The sequence below is a fragment of the Phoxinus phoxinus genome (assembly GCF_949152265.1).
Source record: "Phoxinus phoxinus genome assembly, chromosome: 19".
Classification (NCBI taxonomy): Eukaryota; Metazoa; Chordata; class Actinopteri; order Cypriniformes; family Leuciscidae; genus Phoxinus; species Phoxinus phoxinus.
In genome coordinates this window covers 20718665-20739588 of record NC_136894.1, presented here as the reverse complement: position 1 = coordinate 20739588, position 20924 = coordinate 20718665, and the positions used below count along the sequence as shown (strand labels likewise).

Genomic DNA, 20924 nt, shown 5'->3' with positions numbered 1-20924 from the left:
CGCTAAAAGCACAGGTTGGGCTTCCCACTGATGCCGCAGTCGCGAAAATTCTACTAGACAGGTAAAGTTTGTCATGCTATTTGGAGAAATCCATTTAAAATCACTGCTAGTAGGCGTTCCCTCTCGGGAGCAAATAGAGTGTTGCGCATGTGCATTTTTAAAAAAATTGGAGAGGGCGGGTCTTTTTTAAAATTAGGAAAGATCCTCCGCTATACCTTTAAGTGTGGAAATGACTGCGTTGTGACAGGAAATTTTGGGGACTTTAAAATTGTGCAAAACAATCCTGCACTGTTGAGGCCCTGTTATAGAAGCACATACAAACAGTATTACTTTACATCAACAAGAAATAACATTAGTATGTTACTACCCTGAAAGCAATAACGATGTTTATGTGGTATTTGATGATTATAGTGCTCTGCTCTAGTCTAGGTTATGTTCTTCATGAAGTAGCGTCCCAAGTACAGTCGCTCACAGTGCCATCTGTTGGTGAAAATAATCAACACGATTGCTCCTATAATCAGTATGTTGGTTGGGCTTTTATGCAATGTATTTGCAGGTTGTTTTGAACAAGGTGTAAACCAGGGACAATTCAGGGGACAGCTCCAGTGGGGGACGGAACACCAAAAACCAGGACTGTCCCCAGAAAACGGGGGACTTCTGGTCATCTTACACTGACTAGGATCATAGATTACTGTTGTGATGGCTTTGTGCGGTTTTTGAAGTGTTTACTTCTGGGTTGGTATCAATTTTATGGACTTAACGTACAGAGATGGATTGTTTTTTCTAAAAAATATTAATTTGTGTTCATCTAAAGAAAACGCCATACACGACTGGGACAGCACAAGGGTGAGTAACAACATATTTGTTTAAGATGGATATAAATCAATGCACTTATAACCAATCTGTTGCTTATATCTGCCTCTTGAAGGGATGTATAGTTAACCCAACTGACTTTGCTGCCTGTGAAACATGAGGTCTGGAAATAAATAACTGGTAAACATGTTCCTAACTAAATTACCTCCACCTTTATTTGCATGTATAATGATGTCTTGACCCTTACTTGGTGTTCGTCCAGATTTAGTGGGTCTGGCTTTACTTGCATGAGCTCTCCGGACTTCCGTCTTGATGGTAGTTTTCACCTGTCCATCAGACCCACCAAAATGATCAATAAAGAGTTTCCTCGGTTTTCTTCCCCGACGAGATTTTTGGTTTTCTTGACTGCCAGTTTTTTTTTCGTATTTTGGATCTAGTTTGGTAGGTGGAGTTTGATCCACTGATTCTCCACATACGGTGGATTTAATAGAAATATTATCTGACTCAACCGACACTTTACTGTTTATATACGACAGTGCGCGACATGGCGTTCCCGTTGGCTCGTGTATCACGCGCTTCCCGCCACTTAGATGTTTTTTCCTGGCAAAGCACAAAGCTAAGCGCAAACGGTAGAAAATTTCTTTTTTATTTTCGGGCAATTTTTTCAGTGCTTTTTTGGACGCTGACCGACTCCTTGTACAGGTAACTTGAGCTTTAGTAATTCCACCTCCACAGTTACTAAAGCCACTGACTCTGGATGTGAAAGTACCTTGATTATAATGCCCTCGGCAGTCGTCATGTTCACCATGAGCGTCTGGTTTGGAGCTCGCCTGCCCGTCAAAATAGGACGGTGGTTGGGGGTCGGTGGTAGCACAGATTTCGTGGTCGTTTAGCTCTGAGGAAACGACATCTGCTGCCTCCGGAGCTGGATAGCTGTCTTGGCCTTGTACCTGTATGCCACGATCGGCAAGTGGATTTAAACCAGACACAGTTTTAGGCCCAGTCCATCGCCGTTTATTCTGCTCTAATTTGTTATATTGCTTAAACGAATCCCTCTTTAGTTTGATCCTCGAAACGCCGTTGCATGGAAACATTACTACAGCCAACTGTGACTAACTTTAACGAAAAACATGTCACGCATAAATTAACTCAAATCTTTTTCTCCTCAATGCACTTAAAATCAGCATGTTACAATTTATACTGAACACAAATTGTCGATTTAAGGCACACAGAGACTTAAAGACAGCGTCGCATTAACGTTAAATTCGCTCTTTTTTCAGCGAGACGTGCATCAATCGCGATAAAGCTGGACTAAAATGGCAAGCGGTAACTTAATATACAGATGCACGTCGAAACCTATTTTTTTTAAAGACAATATTAATGAAATATATGTTCCTCAATACCTGTCCGTGTCACTGTGCGATTATTACTAAAACAATAAAAACACCCTCCCACTTCCAATTTCGAGTTAAGACATGCGCAGTTGATGGTAGAGTCAGAGTGTTCGATGGATACTGCCGCCGCGTGGTTTAGTCTTTTTTTTTTTTTTTTTTTTTATATATATATATATATATATATATTTATTATTGGTCTGAATAACAAAACATTAGAAAGTTAGCTTCCATTTCTAAGGCTTTTTAATTTTTTATCTAGTTTTTAATATTTCACTGATTTTACAATGAAACTCTTTTAGTAGCTAAACAATAATAAAATTGTAAAAAAATAATAATATGTATATATATATATATATATATATATATATATATATATATATATATAAAGTGACTGCAAGAGTTAACTAAAATTGAAAAGTCACTTCTCCTGAATCTTCAAATGAATTACATTTCAAAACAAAAGTAATTTAGTTAGTAATTTAGTTAGAAAGAAGGCAAGAAATGCCGCACCCAATGTTTATAGGAAATTTCTTGATAAAGGATGTCATACAGGCATATGAATGTTCTTTACAGATATCAGTCACCCTACTAAATCTAAATAAATAAAAATCTTACGAAATAAAATCACCCTGTCAATCAAATAACTTTTTTTTTTGTCATTCATCAAAATAAATTAAAATAGATAGGAAGTTAGAAATTCCTCTTCATCTTAGAAAACACATTTCCATTTAATCTAATCAGCACAGGCAGCATATCCTACAGGGGTGTCCAATCCTGGTCAAGGTGTGTTTATTTACAGTCAAAGGCCTTGTCTACACTAATATGTTTTTGTTGGAAAACGCGTATTTTTTCCTCTCCGTTTTGGCCTTCCGTCCTCACTGAGATGGCGTTTTTATAAATGAAGGGAAAACAAGCTTTTTGAAAATGCTATCCAAAGTGGATAAATTTAAAACCGCTGTTTTCGAGTTGTAGGCCTAGTGTGGACTGTCAAAACTGAGGAATTTAAAAACGATTCCGTAAGTTTAGACCAAACATATGGGGACTAAGTGCGACCTGGGCGCATCAGTGGATGGTGAGATATTTTGCTACATAAAATGATCCTGTCAGAAGAATTGCGCGATTTATTTGTATAGCGCTTTTCACAATACATATTGTTTCAAAGCAGCTTTACAGAAATTGCATTTCAGAAATGTACATTGAAAAATACAGTTAGTTAATCATGTATTAATTTAGGGCATAACATATCGTCAGCGTTGGGTCGTCTCTTCACAGGCGTTGAGTCGTCTCTTCACAGGCGTTTGGGCATCTGAAGTCTCCATGAGAGGCTGGATACATAACTGGAGCTGGCGAACTCTATTTGGGTTATCTCGGGACTACAAAATTTCAGGGATAACAACAAAAAAGGCAGATGGGAAATAATTAGCGTAGCTGCTGTTCATAATATGAATGCATTTGATCTGATTTAACTGTAGTATAAAAGGTATAAGATGCATTATGTGAATGCTTGGCTAAAGAGATGCGTCTTTAATCTAGTTTTAAACTGGGAGAGCGTCGCGAGTCTGAGCCTCGGACAATATCAGGAAGGCTATTCCAGAGTTTAGGAGCTAGATTTGAAAACGCCCTCCCTCCTTTAGTGGACTTAGATATCCTAGGTACGACCAGAAGCAGGGGCGCCGCTAGAAATTTTAGGCCCTATGAAAGAATATGAGGTTGGGCCCCCCACCGCACCCATTCCATTAATAAAATCAATCTCTGGGGGCCCCAAAAGTGCGTGGGCCCTTAGAATTGTCCTTTTCCCCCCTTAGCGGCGCCCCTGACCAGAAGCCTCGAATTTAGCGATCTTAAAGAGCGTCCCTCTTAAAGAGAAGATCCCTTAAATACACAGGAGCTAAACCATTTATAGGGCTTTATAGGTCAGTAGCAATACTTTGTAATTGATACGGAACTTAATAGGTTACCAGTGTAGAGATGATAAAATTGGTGTCATATGCTCATATTTTCTGTTATATGCATGTACAGTTAGGTGAATTTAGCTTTTCAGGCGTTTTTCAAAAGTTTCTCATCAATACTGAAACATTGGGAAACTGGCCGGCCCAGAAAAGTTAGTGAAGATGGTATTCGCACAAAAAGTATTCTCGTCGCTTGATAAACTTAAAGGAACACTCCGACTTTTTGGGACTTTAGCCTATTCACCTTATCCCCCAGAGTTAGATAGGTCCATACATACCTTTTTCATCTCCGTGCGTGCTATAAGTTAGTTTGACGCACCCACCGCTAGCCTAGCTTAGCACAAAGACTGGATGTAAATGGTTGCAGCTAGCATACTAATCCAAATAAGTGACAAAATAACGCAAACATTTTCCTATTTACATGTTGTCATTTGTATAGTCACAGAGTGTACAAAAAACAAAGTCACATGAGACATAGACATATTTTAACCGTATAAATACTGGTAACTATATTCTCTGAAGGCGAAGCACTGCTACTTGGGCGGAGTGATAGCCGCAGCACCTGAGACGCGCCGTTCTCACAAATGCGGAACAATTAATTAATGCGTTCATGACCTCAAGGCTAGATTATTGTAATGCTCTACTGGGTGGTTGCCCTGCACGCTTAACAAACAAACTACAGCTAGTTCAAAACACAGCAGCTCGAGTTCTTATCAGAACCAGGAAGTATGACCATATTAGCCCGTTCTGTCAACACTGCATTGGCTGCCTATTAAACATCGTATAAATTTTAAAATATTGCTGATTACTTACAAAGCACTAAATGGTTTAGCTCCGCAGTACTTGAGCGAGCTCTTAACGCATTATAGTCCTTCATGTCTATTGCGATCTCAAAATTCCGGCCAGTTAATAATACCTAGAATATCAAAATCGACTGCTGGCGGTAGATCCTTTTCCTATTTAGCACCAAAACTTTGGAACAGTCTTCCTACCATTGTCCGGGAAGCAGACCCACTCTGTCAGTTCAAAGCTAGATTAAAGACACATCTCTTTGACCTAGCATTCACATAATGCATTATAGACTTCTATAACTCAATGTTAGGCTGCATAGATTAGGTCAGCCAGAACTGGGAAACTTCCCCTAAATCCTGATGTGCTCGTTACATCATAAGAAGAATGGCATATAATAATTTTAGTGTCTTTGTTTATCCCGAGGTTTTCCCGCAGCCTGCCGGATCCAGGCCGTATCCAGATCTGACGAAGGACCTTCGCCTGGACCCGATGTCAACGCAGTGCTGAAGTGCTAACTAGCCTCTCCCTATGGAGGATCCCTTTACCACTCTACAGATAAAGCATTGTGGAAATTCGTGTATCTCCCCCGTAGTGATAAAATAAAATACAATTCTGTATCAAATTTATAGGCAGGACAAGTAGTTTATTTAGGCTTGGTTTGTAGAGAATTACAAACATGCGCACATATATTCAAACGCACATAACTATAGAATTAATTCTTGATGCGCACGTGAGCGCCATCAGCGTTTCTCACAGGTTCGCGTTTAAAGTCTGTGTAGAGAGAACAGTGACGTCTTAGCGGCCCCTAATTTAATAACAAATTATCCTTTCGACTGAAGTGAATCAATCAATCAAAACTAACTTTAGCTGGAAAATAACATTATTCAAGAACCGCTATAAAGCCAAAAAAATCTGTTGCCTTAAATTATACGTTTATTTCTGTAAAGCAGCTGAAACCATCTACATTGTTAAAAGCGCTATATAAATGAAGATGACTTGACTTGACTTGACTATAACCCGTCCGAGCGGCGGGTCTTGTCTCCTTTGGCGGATCGGGCGATTAACAAGACGACAGCGTCTCTATCGCCACGTCTGAGGAAGAGTGGTCGGGCTCCGTCGACCCCGCCTTTTCACAGTCTGGTGCTAGCGCTGCAGCTACCAGGACAAACTCGGACGCCGAGATGCTGCGCATCCTCAACACAGCCGTTTCAGACCTCGGTCTCAAATGGACCTCGCCTGAGGAACCGTCTAGGAGTCGGCTGGATGGATGATTTTTGCCAGGGCGCCAGCAGGCCCCCCGTCACAAGCCCACTCCTTTCTTTCCTGAGGTCCACGAGGAACTCATGAAGTCTTGGCGCGCGCCTTATTCAGCACGCACAAGCGCTTCCACCTCTGCCACGCTCTCCTCTGTTGACGGCGCTGCAGAAAAAGGGTATGAGAAGCTACCACCACTAGAGGAAGCAGTCACCGCGCATCTGTGCCCGCCCACTGCTGCTGGCTGGACAGCTAGAGCGGTGCACCCTCAAAGCCTTGCCGTAACACTTCAGCCCTCGCTGGACACACGTTCTCCGCTTCCGGTCAGGCTGCATCGGCTCTAAACATGATGGCGGTGTTGCAAGTGTTTCAGGCCAAACTTCTCCAAGCTATGGACGAGTCTGGCCCGAACCCTGAAATGTTCCGTGACCTGCGCAGCGCTACGGATCTAGCCCTCCGCGCTACCAAGGCTACTGCGCAGGTTATCGGCAGAGGGATGGCTAACCTTGTCGTGCTCGAGTGCCACCTGTGGCTGAACCTCACAGACATCAAACGGCATTCCTCGATTCCCCAATCTCTAGCACCGGTCTCTTCGGCTTGGCTGTGAAGGGGTTCTCCGAAAGGTTCACCGAAGCACAGAAGTCTTCGCAAGCCATGAAGCACTTCCTGCTGAGATGCTACAGTTCTGCCTCAAGCCACCACAAGAGCGCACCGCCTTCTCGACCAGCGAAACCAGCGCCTCAGGTTCCTCAGACCCACCTTGCGGCTGATACCTGCCATCGCTCAAGGTCGGCTAAGCGCTACCCACCGCCTCGGCGCCAAGCTCCCCAAACCCGCATCACGCTGGACTCCGAGCCGCCGAAGGCCACCGAGCCAGCGGAGGGAAAAGAGAGGGTTCAAAGTCCTGCTCTAGCCGGACCACCCTCGGAAAGAGCACATCTAGGTCTCGCTGCTCCCTGTTTAGCTCAGGCGGCTGGAAACCTTCATACTGTAGTTAATGGGTCCGTTGCACTGCATGCGCCCCTACAAACAAACACTGTTTTCATAGCGAACCCAATAAAGCACAAAAAGAGTAGACCCTTTGCCAGGACTGGTACCAGTCAGGCGTGATTGTGGGTGTGGCCTCCAGGAGGAAAGTAAAAATGCGAGGACAAGCCTGCCTCTGGTCAAGCCTGGAGAAGAGCTTACATATCAACTGCCTGGAAATGAGAGCAGTTTGGTTGGCCCTGAATCCATTTCTGCCAGACCTCAGGGGACACCACGTCTTAGTCCGCTCGGACAACATGTCAGTGGTGTCCTATATAAACCGACAGGGTGGCCTCAGATCAGACAACCTGTACGTCATGGCTAGAAATCTCCTCTTACGGTCGCATGCCAACCTGCGCTCTCTGAGAGCTGCTCATGTTCCGGGGATCCAAAACTTGGGTGCGGACATGCTATTGAGAAACAACACTCCCCCAGGCGAGTGGTCTCTCAACCCACAGACAGTACGTCTGATATAGACCAATGCTACTTTTGCGTCATCAAAGGGTAACGCCCCTTTTTGGGGGAAGACAAACGGATTCCCCTGAGAACAGAACTCGCTCTAGATCTGCAAAGTTTCTTGATAGCAAAAATGAGGAACATACCATTCATACGAGAATGGTACACTCTCTTTGCCGGCCGAGGACTGTGAGCAGTATTTAAAGAGTAAGTAGCCTATTTTTTTGTCATTAACAAACAAACTAGACGATGAGGCCATGTCAAGAGGAGTCGGTGGTTTACTTGGATCATATTTCACTTGATTTAAGCTATTGACATTTACATAGTTTTGTTGTCGACTAGCTATAAGTTACTAGTTAGAAAGACGAAGCTGCTAGCAGCTACGTGATTAGCTCTCACTAGGCACACTACCTTGGCTGTTAACTGATTTTTACTGTTGAAGTGTCAACTAGCCTCTCCTTTTGGAGGATCCCTTTACCACTCTACAGATAAAGCATTGTGGAAAATTTGCGTATCTACCCCGTAGTGATAAAATAAAATAAAATTCTGTATCAAATTTATAGGCAGGACAAGTAGTTTGTTTAGGCTTTGTTTGTAGAGAATTACAAACATGCTCACATATATTCAAACGCACATAACTATAAAATTAATTCTTGATGCGCACGTGAGCGCCATCAGCATTTCTCACAGGTTCGCTTTTAAAGTCTGTGTAGAGAGAGAACGGTGTCGTCTTAGCGGCCCCTAATTTAATAACAAATTATCCTTTCGACGGAAGTGAATCAATCAAAACTAACTTTAGCTGGAAAATAACATAATTCAAGAACCGCTATAAAGCCAAAACAATCTGTTACCTTAAATTATACGTTTATCTCTGTAAAGCAGCTTTGAAACAATCTACATTGTTAAAAGCGCTATATAAATGAAGATGACTTGACTTGACTTGACTTGAAATAGTGGCAGGCTAGGACTAAAGTGGACTTGGCTGGTTTCTGCTTGTGTCACTAATTCAACCCCCCAAACTATCTGTATTTAACATGTAGTGTACTTGCTAGTTACTGGCTTTAATTTCATTACCATACCAACTAAGCTGCTGCTAGCAGCTTCGTCTTTCTAACTAGTATAGCTAAACTATGTCAATAGCTTAAATCAAGTGAAATATGATCCAAGTAAACCACCGACTCCTCTAGACATGGCCTCATCGTCTAGTTTGTCATACTGTGAGTGTGTTAATGACAAAAAAATAGGCTACTTATTTGGTGATTCCACGAGATAGTGGTAACGTTAGATGTCTGAATAGTCCATATTTGGCCACTGCGTCAGGTCATTAATCCAGTTTTCGACCATTTCAAAGGGACACCTCTGTATCCCCATAACAAGTAGCTTACACCCCATAGTATCGCTCATGGTCCTCGGCCGGCAAAGAGAGTTTGTATGTACATAATACATATACAAACTGCTCAATAGTGCCACATGAAGCGCTGGGTCGTCACTGCTGGTATCACAACCAGTCTCAGTACTATTTGAAGGGATAGTTCATCCAAAAATGACATTTCTGTCATCATTAACTCACCCTCATGTTGCTCAAAACCTGTATGACTTTTTCTTCTTTGGAACATGAAGGAAAATACTTTGATCTTACAGTGTTTTTTTGTCCATACAATGGAAGTCAATGGGCACCAAAACTTGTTCGGTGACTTGCCTTCTTCAAACTAACTTATTTTGTGTTCCAAAGAAAAAATAGCGCATGACAAACATTTTTAGTGAACTATCCTTGTTTTAAGGCTTTGATGTATCTAATTAGCATATAGTAAATAAACCATATAATGTAGTTATTGTAAAACTCATCTGTTGTTCTGTAATTCCCACAACTAAAATTCAGTCTGTGCCATTTTTGCTATCAAGAAACTTCTAGATCTAGAGCGAGTTCTGTTCTCAGGGGAATCCGTTTGTCTTCCCCCAAAAAGGGGCGTTACCCTTCGATGACGCAAAAGTAGCGTTGGCCTATGGAGTGTTTTCGGCGAGGCAGAGGTCGATCTCTTCGCCTCGGAAGTCAACACTCTCTGCGTAACGTTCTTTTCGAAGAACAAGGACGCACTGGCCCAGACGCCCTCTGTATACGTTCCCGCAGGTCTCTATGATCCCTCAGGTCCTCAGATGGATTAAGGAGAGCGGATGCTCAGTCCTTCTAGTAGCCCCTCTCTGGAGATCCCAAGCGTGGTTCCCAGAACTGGCACAGATGATGGACACTGCCTCCTGGCCAGTGCCAATTAGGAAAGACCTCCTCACACAGGCGAACGATCTGGCACCCTCGCCCCGACTTATGTGCCCTCCATGTGTGGCCCCTCAACGGGTATCCTGTGACCTCCCAAAAAAGGTCTTGAATGCCATTACGGAGGCTAGAGCACCGTCTACCAGACGCCTCTACGCTCTGAAGTGGTCAGTATTCACTGGCTGGAGCCACTGTTATGTGAAGTGCCAGTGGTACTCTCCTTCCTGCAAGAGCTGTTGGATGCGGGTCGCTCCCCTTCCACGCTCAAAGTGTATGTGGCAGCCATGGCGGCTTACCATGCTCCTGTGGCTGGCCAGTCACTGGGGAAAAACAACATTATCGTTCGTTTCCTCAAAGGTGCCAGGAGAATGAACCCCCACTGCGTATAGCTACGCAAAACTCATTCCCTTACTCTCAGGGAACCGAGCTTACGATAGTAACCGAGTACGTTTTCCAAAGAAACAAGCGCTTCAGTGGTGCGTATGGAGTGAGGGGGGGGATATTGCTGTTTATCACGTCATGTTTTTTTTTACGGTAAAATACCGGCCGGCAGCTGTGGTTGCCAGTAATTTACCGTATAAAATACGGTAGCAACATTTTAGGTTTTACAGACTTGATTTAAAATTTACAGTAATAAACCATATTTCATTATCTGATATAATGTTAATCTATAGACCTATTGAAGTATTAATATCTGTTTTGTACCATACACTGACAACCAACAATCACAGCAGTGATGAGAGTTACATGATCAATTAAAGCTCATCACAAGCAGCTCTTCTACAAGAAAATTAATAGTAATATATAGAAGCTGCACTGTGTCATTCCCACAAACATTAAACACCATCATGGTAACACACATGCAATTTTAAAAATGCAATAAACATTAATTTAACAACATTAAATGTAACATAAAACCCTAATGTACATAACTGATTAGAAAAAAACTAAGAAAACTACAGTATGAAGAAACAAATTATTTAAACAAAAATACATAAAATGTGAAGTGTCACGCAGGGAATTGTGGGAATGTCAATTTACGTTTTTTCAATTACATTAAATTTACCATTAGATCGATCACAGTTATTTACCGTATATAGTAAGGAAACTTTCTGTTAACCAATTAGTCTTTTACTGTTAAAATCACGATAATTTTTTACAGTGTGGATTTAACTGTGGTTATTTTACCTGTGGTATTCTTCTCAACTTTATTTATTAAGAGTGACGTGTGGTGTGATTAAATTCTGACACGTCTCGGGAGGGAAACTCGGTACATGCTCTTAAACATTTGGGCGCAAACACCCAGCGCAATTGACTTTGTACACTGACGCATGTATCATTCCTATTTTTCACCCATGCACGAACAGCGGACTTTTCCCTCCACAGACGCACGTCGGTAAATTAGGGAATTAACTTGCGCTCCCGGGGGCAGTGCAGCGAAAAGAGGCGTGTTCTGGCGCAAACTATTTTGCAGTTTTAGAAAACAATTCCGCCACTGACCAGGAAAAACCTAGTCTAAAGACAGTGGCGCGTTGCGTGTTAGTCATATGGTATTTTAAGGGCGCATGCTTGGCCATTATGTAGCGTGTGAACAACGCGCATACACTTTGATTCTCTAATCTAAACAGACGCAGCAGTTTTCATTTTTGCAAATCATACATTATTACAAAGAAACATATTAACACACGAGGGAAATCATTATTGTGTCCATGAAGATGTGAAAAAAAATAGCCATAAATCTAGCTTACACATTTACCCAAATTATTATACGCGTGTTTAACAGAAGCTAATTTGTTTTGGTTTCTCCCATCCTCATACAATGTGACTTCTCTGTCTTTTACAGCCCTGACGAGAACGTCGGTCTCCTCGGCTGTAAACCGGTCCTAGCGTGCGCCTGGTAAATCCGCCATTATAATAGCAATCCGCCATGGAACAAGCGCGCCTGCTCTTAAAGGGAATGTGAGATGACGCTCTGATTGGTTTATTTCACGTTGCGCCCAAACCACACCTATGAATAATGAAGCTACAGACCAACCCCGCCGGTATAATAGCAACAGCACCCAGGATCCACCCACAAAGTTACTTGCGTTTCGCATTTGATACTTGCGTTTCAGATCGTTAAAATAGGGCCCTTGGTGTTTTGATTGAGGGAAGTTTCATGGGGTATTGCATGGTTGCCTTTTTAACCGTTTATATTATTTAACTATTGTGAAATGAATGTATATTTTTGAAACACCAGCTTCCATCTGTGTACTTTAATTAGGGTGGCTTGTGTGAAACAAGGTAGGCCTTTTGAGCTGACTATTTAATGGTATAATCATTGGTTCTGGATATATTTAATTAGTAGTTTAGGGCCTGTAAAACGACCCCTGGTGGCCACACATGCATAACGTCTGTTGTGAGGCCCGTTTCAGGTCAAACGTATCAAAGGCAACTACTGGTGCTTACTCCCACGCAGCAGCATTCAAGAGGCATGGATATTATCTGCCGCTATTTATTTATTTTCACAATGTGGCTTGTGGTTGAATAATGAAGTAATTAGAAGTACTGGAGATTTTCCCAATTAAAATAAAATAAAATAAACACTTTTTTTGCTTTCATAGAGCAGATGCATTAAAATATAATTCATGAGCACAAATTTCTTCATGTATACATTTTTAAATGCACATTTGTAGAAAGCCATAGGCAAGGCAAGTTTATTTATATAGCATATTTCATACACAATGGTAATTCAAAGTGCTTTACATAGAATAAATTTAAATAATCAAAAGAAATAAGAATAATTAAAACAGTTTAGAATAAAAAAATAAGTAAAATACAGTACAAACAGTCGGACGAACAGTGGCACATTCCTCATTCAGTAAATGCACAGCTAAACAGATGTGTGTTGAGTCTGGATTTGAATGTGATTACTGTAGGAGCACACCTGATCTCTTTTGGAAGCTGGTTCCAGCTGTGGCTGGCATAATAGCTAAAAGCAGACTCTCCTTGCTTTGAGTGAACCCTTGGTATTTCTAGCTGATGTGATCCTAATGATCTGAGTGATCTGTTGGGTTTATATTCAGTGAGCATATCTGCAAGGTTCTAGGCCATTGAATTATTTATATACCAGCAATAATACTTTAAAATCAATCCTAAATGTAACTGGGAGCCAGTGTAAAGACCTGAGGACTGGTTCGATATGTTCATATTTTCTGGTTCTGCTCAGAATCCTGGCAGCAGCGTTCTGTATGAGCTGCAACTGTCTTATGGTCTTTTTGGGAAGGCCAGTGAGGAGTCCATTACAATAATCCACCCTGCTGGTGATGAAAGCATGCACAAGTTTCTAAGTCTGGACTGGAAACAAAGCATCTAATTCTTGCAATATTTTTCAAATGATAGTATGCTGATTTAGTTATTGCTTTGACATGACTACTAAAGCTAAGGTCTGACTCTAGAGACACACCAAGATTCCTGACTTGATTTTTAGTTGTTTGACCTCTAGAGTGAAGGTGTGCATTCACCTTGAGAACTTCATCTTTGTTTCCAAATGCAATGACTTCAGTTTTGTCTTTGTTTAACTGAAGAAAGTTTTGGCACATCCAACTGTTTACTTCATCAATGCATTGTGTTACACCTGGCCTGTGCCGGGCCGTGCAACAGAGAGGGGAGACCACGCGGATTAGTTTGATTTAAAGAAAATATGTTTATTAAAGATAAAGGATGAGCAACGTAAAGTAAATAAAGTCAGTATATGTGTTAGTCAGGAGAAATAAAAACGTATGCAATCAGGGTATATGAAGAGTAATGCAAAAAGGAAACAAAATCAGCAAAACGGTGCGGGAGAGAAGGAGAAATCGGCGACCCCTCAATCCGGTCTGGAGAACCTTTTAAAGCACACGATGCTGGAGGCAAATCACACATGATATGCCACACCTGTGCTCCGCTCACCTGTAAGGGAGACATAATTAACAGAGGAGGAGCCGACAGATCCGTAACACCCCCTCCCTTAAGACAGAGGCCCCTAAAAGGCCTCTGCAAAAAAAAAACACCCACAACAAAATGACAAACATTTCTTAATTTTTAAAATAATTTCTATAAACTAAAAGTGAGCACTTAACTTTGGTTCAGGGATGTTGACAGCCCATATACATGGACAAGCCAGACGAACCCTTTTGTCCACAGGCCCAACCCCTCTACCCTCCAGCAGCTCCAACCGCCCTCCCCCATACCAAGAACTCCAGCAAATCCTGGTACCTGGAAAGCTACATTTAAGGAGATTAGGCAGAAGAAGAGAGTGGAGAAGAAAAAGGCAGAAAGAAAGATATAGGACCAAACAAAACATTTACTCAAGCCCACCCGGAGCACGGGACAAAGCGTCAGCCACGAATGTGCCGTATCTGCAAATTGTATGGCTGCAAAAATAAAGCCCAGCGCATCACGCGCTGACTAGGACTCTTTAAAGAGTGGAGGAATGTCAATGGATTATGATCCGAATAAACAGTGATAGGAACAGCGCCCCCAGCTAAGTACACATCAAACTGCTGTAGACCCCAAACTAACGCCAATGTTTCCTTCTCAATAGTTGAATAATTCAACTGATGACAATTAAACTTTCTTGAGAAGTAACATGTCGGCCTATTGTCTTGTGACACCCAATAGAACCGCTGTCTTATTGGTTCTGCATCACCAACATCAATATCATGCTCAATTAAATGAGTACGTGATGGTGTATCTGAAAATAAAGAAGGAAAATCAGACAACAAAGATGACAGTTCTGATGCACGCTCCTCTGGCAAATGTCCAAACAATGTATTCAACTCCGCCAGTTTTTCAGAGTTCCTCAAACGAGGTTTAAGCACACAGTCATCAGGACCTACCACATCCTCACCAGTACTTGCTGCCACCATGTAGGGAGTCTCAAAGGCCCTAGGAGCCTCAACAGCTGCAGCTAAAGAAACGCCCATAGCCAGGTCACCAGACTCTGCAGCCCCAGAGACTGAAAACCTGCTATAATAGGACTTTAACAGATTTATGTGACAGAGCTGAGTGGAACACCTACGATTTGGTGTAGAAAGTAAATAATTCAGGTCTGACACCTGTCGAACAACCCTATAAGGACCTGTGTATTTGGCAAGGAAAGGAGAATTTGCTATCGGCAATAAAGCCAACACCTGATCACCAGGACTAAACACCCTTTTCTCAGCTCGACGGTCATACCAACTCTTCATTTTCTGTTGGGCTTTAGTTAGGTTGTCAGTCGCCATCTCACAGGCTAAAAACAGCCTACGACGAAAACCATTTACATAGTCCAACAAGTTAAGAGGAGACTCAGGACACTTCAGCTCCGCCTGCAAAACGGCTAGAGGCCCACGAACTCTATGGCCAAAGACCAAATCATTAGGCGAGAACCCTGTGCTCTCCTGGGTTACCTCTCGTGCCGCCAACATTAGCCACGGGAGCCCTTCCTCCCAGTCTCGGTTAAGCTCAACACAATAACCCCTGAGAAGCGACTTCAATGTCTGATGAAAACGCTCCAGAGCACCTTGGCTCTGGGCGTGATAAGCACTACTACGCTGATGTTTTACACGCAACTGCTCGAGCACCTCTCTGAACATGCGTGACGTAAAGTTAGAGCCTCTATCACTCTGTATAGTGTGAGGGATACCGAAGATGGAAATAAACTGTGAAAGAGCCTTCACGACAGATCTAGTTGTGATTGTACGCAAAGCATAAGCAGCAGGATATCGGGTAGCCTGACACATCACCGTCAGCATGTAAACACACCCTGACTTAGATGAAGGCAATGGTCCTACACAATCAATTAACAAATGTTCAAATGGTTTTCCTATAGCTGGAATAGGGTAAAGGGGAGCTGGCTTTAACACCTGATTAGGCTTCCCCGTTAACTGGCATACATGACACGTCTTAATGAAGGATGCCACATCCTTCTTTAGGCGGGGCCAATAGAAGTACTTCATAAGACGGTCATAGGTCTTTCTTACCCCCAAGTGTCCAGCTACATCCCCATGAGCTGTTTGTAGGACCAAGTCTCTAAACTTAACTGGCACTATCACTTGAAACACTGGATCCTCGACTCCTTCGTCAGTGTGAGAAGACCACTTCCGAATCAACAACCCCTCCTGAACCAAATAACCACTTGCTGCATTGCGCAACTCCTCAGGTGGTAACACCCCACCGAACAGATCTTTTAATGTCACATCCTCCTTTTGAGCTGCAACAAAATCACTATAGGAGAGAGAAGATGGTAAATTTGGCAAAACAACAGACTTTAACTCCCTTGTCTGAGAAACATCATCATTAGAGGCACGGCTCATAGCCCGTGTCACTGCACAAGCTGTAAAGACAGACACATTCTGACGACTAACAACACTGTCAGCTTGAATAGAGGGAAAATTGTTAACAATTACAGGGGGTGGTACATCACGCCAGACACGCTCTCCAGCCAGGTTGTTTCCCAAAAGAAGATGGACGCCCTCTACAGGTAAGGAAGGACGGACTGCTATGGTTACCTCCCCCTGCACCAATTCAGACTGCAGATTAATCCTGTGCAATGGAACAGAGACAACCTGTAACCCAATCCCCCGGACTAAAACATTGTTCCCAGTACTCGAGTCCCCCGAAAAAGGCAAAACGGACTCCAAGATAAAAGACTCTGACGCCCCTGTGTCCCTAAGTATCTTAACTGGCACCCGGTTGGAACTACCCACCAGTGAAACTAAACCATCCGTAACGAAAGGAAAGTAACCACTTCCACCCGTTACCATTAAATCAGCGCCACAGTTTCTCTCACCAGCCCCAGCAGCGCTCAGGCCTGATAACTGAGATGACGTCACAATGCCTTCAGGTTTAGCCTCAGTCTCACCCACCAAAACTTTAGCAGGTATAACTGACTCAGATACGGCAAGAGTAACACCTCTAACAACCTCAGTACCCTTTCTCTGACTTTTCCCCTTTAACACCGGACAGTCTTTCTTCCAATGCCCCCTTTCCAAGCAATATCGACACACATCAGCATCATTCTTAGCCTGACTAGCAGGTGTAGACGCAGAAAACCTAGAATCTCTGCGGAAACTTACAGCACCTCTGTGTGACTGATTAGAGTGTAAATCTATTCTACTCTGAGTAGGTGACTCGATTGAACCTAACGAAGAAGACCCCGAAACTCTATGGAAACGTCCAAAACGTTGTTCCTGATAGACCTTACCTGTATGGTTTTCTTTTAAACTATACTTGTGTGTCAAAGCAAAATCGTCAGCCATTTCTGCGGCTTCCGCTGCAGTTTTCATCTTATGCTCAAATACATAGGTAGCAACACGCTCAGGAAGAATATTTCTGAACTGTTCTAAAACAATCAGGTTAGACAATTCTTCAAAAGTAGTGACTCCCACCGCAGAGCACCAACGATTAAAGTGACTGTTCAATTCCCTCGCTACCTCTGTATATGTCTGTTTATCCCCCTTTCTCCAACTGCGGAATCGCAAACGATAAGCTTCAGGAACTAATTCATAAATTTTAAGCACTGCTTCTTTTACTTTAACATATTTTTTTCTATCCGGTACAGACAACGCAATAAACGCTTCTTGTGCTCTACCTACAAGAACACTTTGGAGTAACAACGTTTTCTCGGAGTCAGACCAGCCACGGTCATCAGCCACACTCTCAAACAAAGAAAAGAAAACCTCTGGATCTCTCTCATTAAATTTCGGCAGCAACCTAACCATGTTAGATATATCAGGGGGACGCACAAACCCCCTAGGAGCAGTACCCTCACCCCCATCCACTGAAAGCCTACCTTCAGCGACCAGTCTCAGCCGTTCTAAAGCCACATCACGTTCACTTCTTATTCTTTCCATTTCCAATTGACGCTCAGCTTCTCTTTCATTCCGGTCTGCCTCACGTTGAGCATCTCTTTCATTACGGTCTGCCTCACGTTGAGCTTCTCTCTCTTTCTGTTGCATTTCTATTAACACTTTTTGTTGCTCAAATGTAAGTGACATTTTAGAAAACTCTGTCGAAAGAGGTGTCGACGTTGCTTCTCCTAATTCTAACTCCTCCATAATTAGAGATGCAGGTGATGACAGAATATTCCTAACCACCAATTCCGCCTGTACTGACACTTTAATCTGGGCTAATTTCGCTGTTCTGGGTAAACCCAAATCAAAGTTATAATGTTCACAAACTTGACGCAACTGATCCTTTGTCAAACTATTCAAAACCTCCACAGATGGAGCTACGAAAAAATCTTCCAAACTAGCCATGGAACAAATTCTACAGCATACAATTTTTCCCTTTTACAGAAAATAAAGAAAAATGAGCTCACCTTTTCAAATGCAAGTGTGGCCACAACAGCGCGCATAGGACGAAAAAAAAACGGAGCTGCCCTGTAAAACTAGAAAAACAGCGATCCTCTTCATGCATATCCCAAGGACAGAGATTTTTATTACACGATATCAGCGGAGCCTTAACTCCCCCGACAAAATGCCGTTAAAGCAGACTTCCACGACTGTGCCCTCTGCCCAGGATAGCACAAAAATAACAAACTAAAATAACAAAACAAAATAACAAACATTAATGCTTTACGGGCACTCCTAAAGCTCCGATAATTAATTTATCGAGTACTTTCCCAACAAACTCAATCCTAAACGCGCAGTGCAGACCCACACCTAAACAATAGCTCACCGCCGATTCTTCAACCTGGCTCACTTCAACACCCAGGCACAAATTAACAAAATGTTCTCCTCCTCTCACGCACCAACAACGAAAGAAAAAACAAATTATGAACGGATTTCAAACGCAATTTATCTACAAACTAATCCACATGCATCTTCCCAATGATTCAAAACTACAACCGTTCAACTCAATGAACTATCAAAGCACTTTCCAAATCAAACGCACTTAAACGAAACGGTCTAAATACTTACAGCTTCTAATACTTAGGCTTAACCTAGTTATAAGCAAAAAAAATATTTACCGATGTCGTTTCGGATCCTTATTTTTCTTTAACGAGCCCCCACAATTTGTTTGTCGTTTCCGATCCCGATCGTTCAAATCCCTTGACGAGCCACCAATCTGTTACACCTGGCCTGTGCCGGGCCGTGCAACAGAGAGGGGAGACCACGCGGATTAGTTTGATTTAAAGAAAATATGTTTATTAAAGATAAAGGATGAGCAACGTAAAGTAAATAAAGTCAGTATATGTGTTAGTCAGGAGAAATAAAAACGTATGCAATCAGGGTATATGAAGAGTAATGCAAAAAGGAAACAAAATCAGCAAAACGGTGCGGGAGAGAAGGAGAAATCGGCGACCCCTCAATCCGGTCTGGAGAACCTTTTAAAGCACACGATGCTGGAGGCAAATCACACATGATATGCCACACCTGTGCTCCGCTCACCTGTAAGGGAGACATAATTAACAGAGGAGGAGCCGACAGATCCGTAACAATTGGAACAGGGAGTCAATGGGGCTGTAATCATTAGGCGATAGGGCTAAGTAGATCTGTGTGTCGTCTGCATAGCTGTGCAATTTGGTAAGCAATTTGGTTCTTTCTCATTATTTGGCTCATTGGGAGCATGTACAGGTTGAATAGGAGTGGCACAATAATTGAGCCTTGAGGGACTCCGCATGTCATGGATGTCCACTCAGACTTATGGTCTCCTATACTCACATAATAACCTCTCCCTCCTAAGTACCTAAGTGTGACCTGAACCACTTTAGGACTATCCCAGAAAGCCCCAGCCAGTTTTCCAGCCTGTCAAGAAGTATGTTGTGATCAACAGTGTCAAATGCAGCATTGAGGTCGAGTAGAACCAGCACTGATAATTTGCCTGTATCAGTATTAAGCGAATATCGTTGATTATCTTTATGAGCGGTGTCTCTGTGCTGTGATACGATCAGAAACCAGATTGAAAATAGTCAAAGTATCCGTTTGAGCTTAAGAATTTGTTCAGCTGATTGAAGACAACTTTTTCAATGATCTTGCCTATGAAAGGAAGATTTGAGATCGGTCTATAGTTGTTTAATATGGTCTTTTCCAGATTGCTCTTTTTCAGGGGGGGCTTGACAGCTGCAGTTTTCAAGGAGTTTGGAAAGCTACCAGAAAGAAGTGAGACATTTACCACTTCTAGGAGATCTGCTTCTAAACAGTAAAACACATTTTTGAAAAAAGATGTGGGAAGTGTGTCAAGGGTGTAGGTTGATGTTTTAAGGTGCTGTACGGTTTCTTCCAAAATTTTGCCATCAATTTCTTCTAAATCAGACATAGTAACTACTTTCTCAGGTTGTGGTCTGATCTGTCTGACCCCAGCGCAACTCAAGGATGTGCTGATCACCTTTCTGATATTATTGATTTTCTCAGAGAAGAAAGAAGCAAACTTACTGCACTTGCTGTCTGAGAGCATTTCACTGGGAATCTGGCTTGGGGGGGTTGTCAGTCTCTCTACATTACAGTAGCAAAAATAGTGCGTGTGTTGTTTAAATTGATGTTTATAATATTTGAGAAGAAAGTCTGTCTAGCTTTGACTAGTTCCATATTGAAAGCAGGGATGGTGTCTTTGTAGATGTTATAATGTACTACAAGTTTTGTCTTCCGCCACAGCTCTGTTTTTCAGCATTGTCTTTTAATATTTTGCACTGCTGTTGAGTTTCTCCAAGGTGCTTTTTGTCTACCACTCTTCCTGACTTTCACAGGAGCAATATCATCAATTACACTTTTAACTTTTGAGTTAAAAGAATCAAGGAGTCAGCAGATATGCTTGGTGTTAAAGATATAGCCTTCATAAATAGTACACTAGTGTTCTCATTTAAGCATCTCTTCTTGACAGACACAGATCTACACTCTAAGAAATGCTGGGTTGTTTCAACCCAATTTTGGGTAAAATATGGACAAACCCAGCCGTTGGGTTCAATTTTTACATTATATTTTTAACCCAACGTTTGGGTTTGTCCATATTTTACCCAAAATTGGGTTG

General features: G+C 42.3%; 1 protein-coding gene and 1 long non-coding RNA gene across 9 annotated transcripts in view; one reads left to right on the top strand and one right to left on the bottom strand.

The window, feature by feature from the left end:
• topaz1 (testis and ovary specific TOPAZ 1) overlaps positions 1-2319 on the bottom strand; it is a 79504-nt gene extending 77185 nt beyond the window's left edge. For 3 of the 8 annotated variants that reach the window (XR_013794996.1, XM_079589989.1, XM_079589990.1), the window contains exon 1: positions 1061-2313. Coding sequence is in view for 6 of the 8 variants with exons in the window: in XM_079589989.1 (XP_079446115.1) it covers positions 1061-1907 (847 nt within the window). In the remaining 2 variants the exon portion in view is untranslated. Of the gene's footprint in view, positions 1-1060 lie in introns of all 8 variants that reach the window. The other 5 variants (XM_079589992.1, XM_079589994.1, XM_079589995.1 and 2 more) reach the window with 4 other exon arrangements.
• The window catches only part of LOC306986616, a 35139-nt gene continuing 15637 nt past the window's right edge, over positions 1423-20924 (top strand). Inside the window, exon 1 of the long non-coding RNA XR_013794998.1 lies at positions 1423-1515. This is a non-coding gene — a long non-coding RNA (uncharacterized lncRNA). The remainder of the gene's footprint in view (positions 1516-20924) is intronic.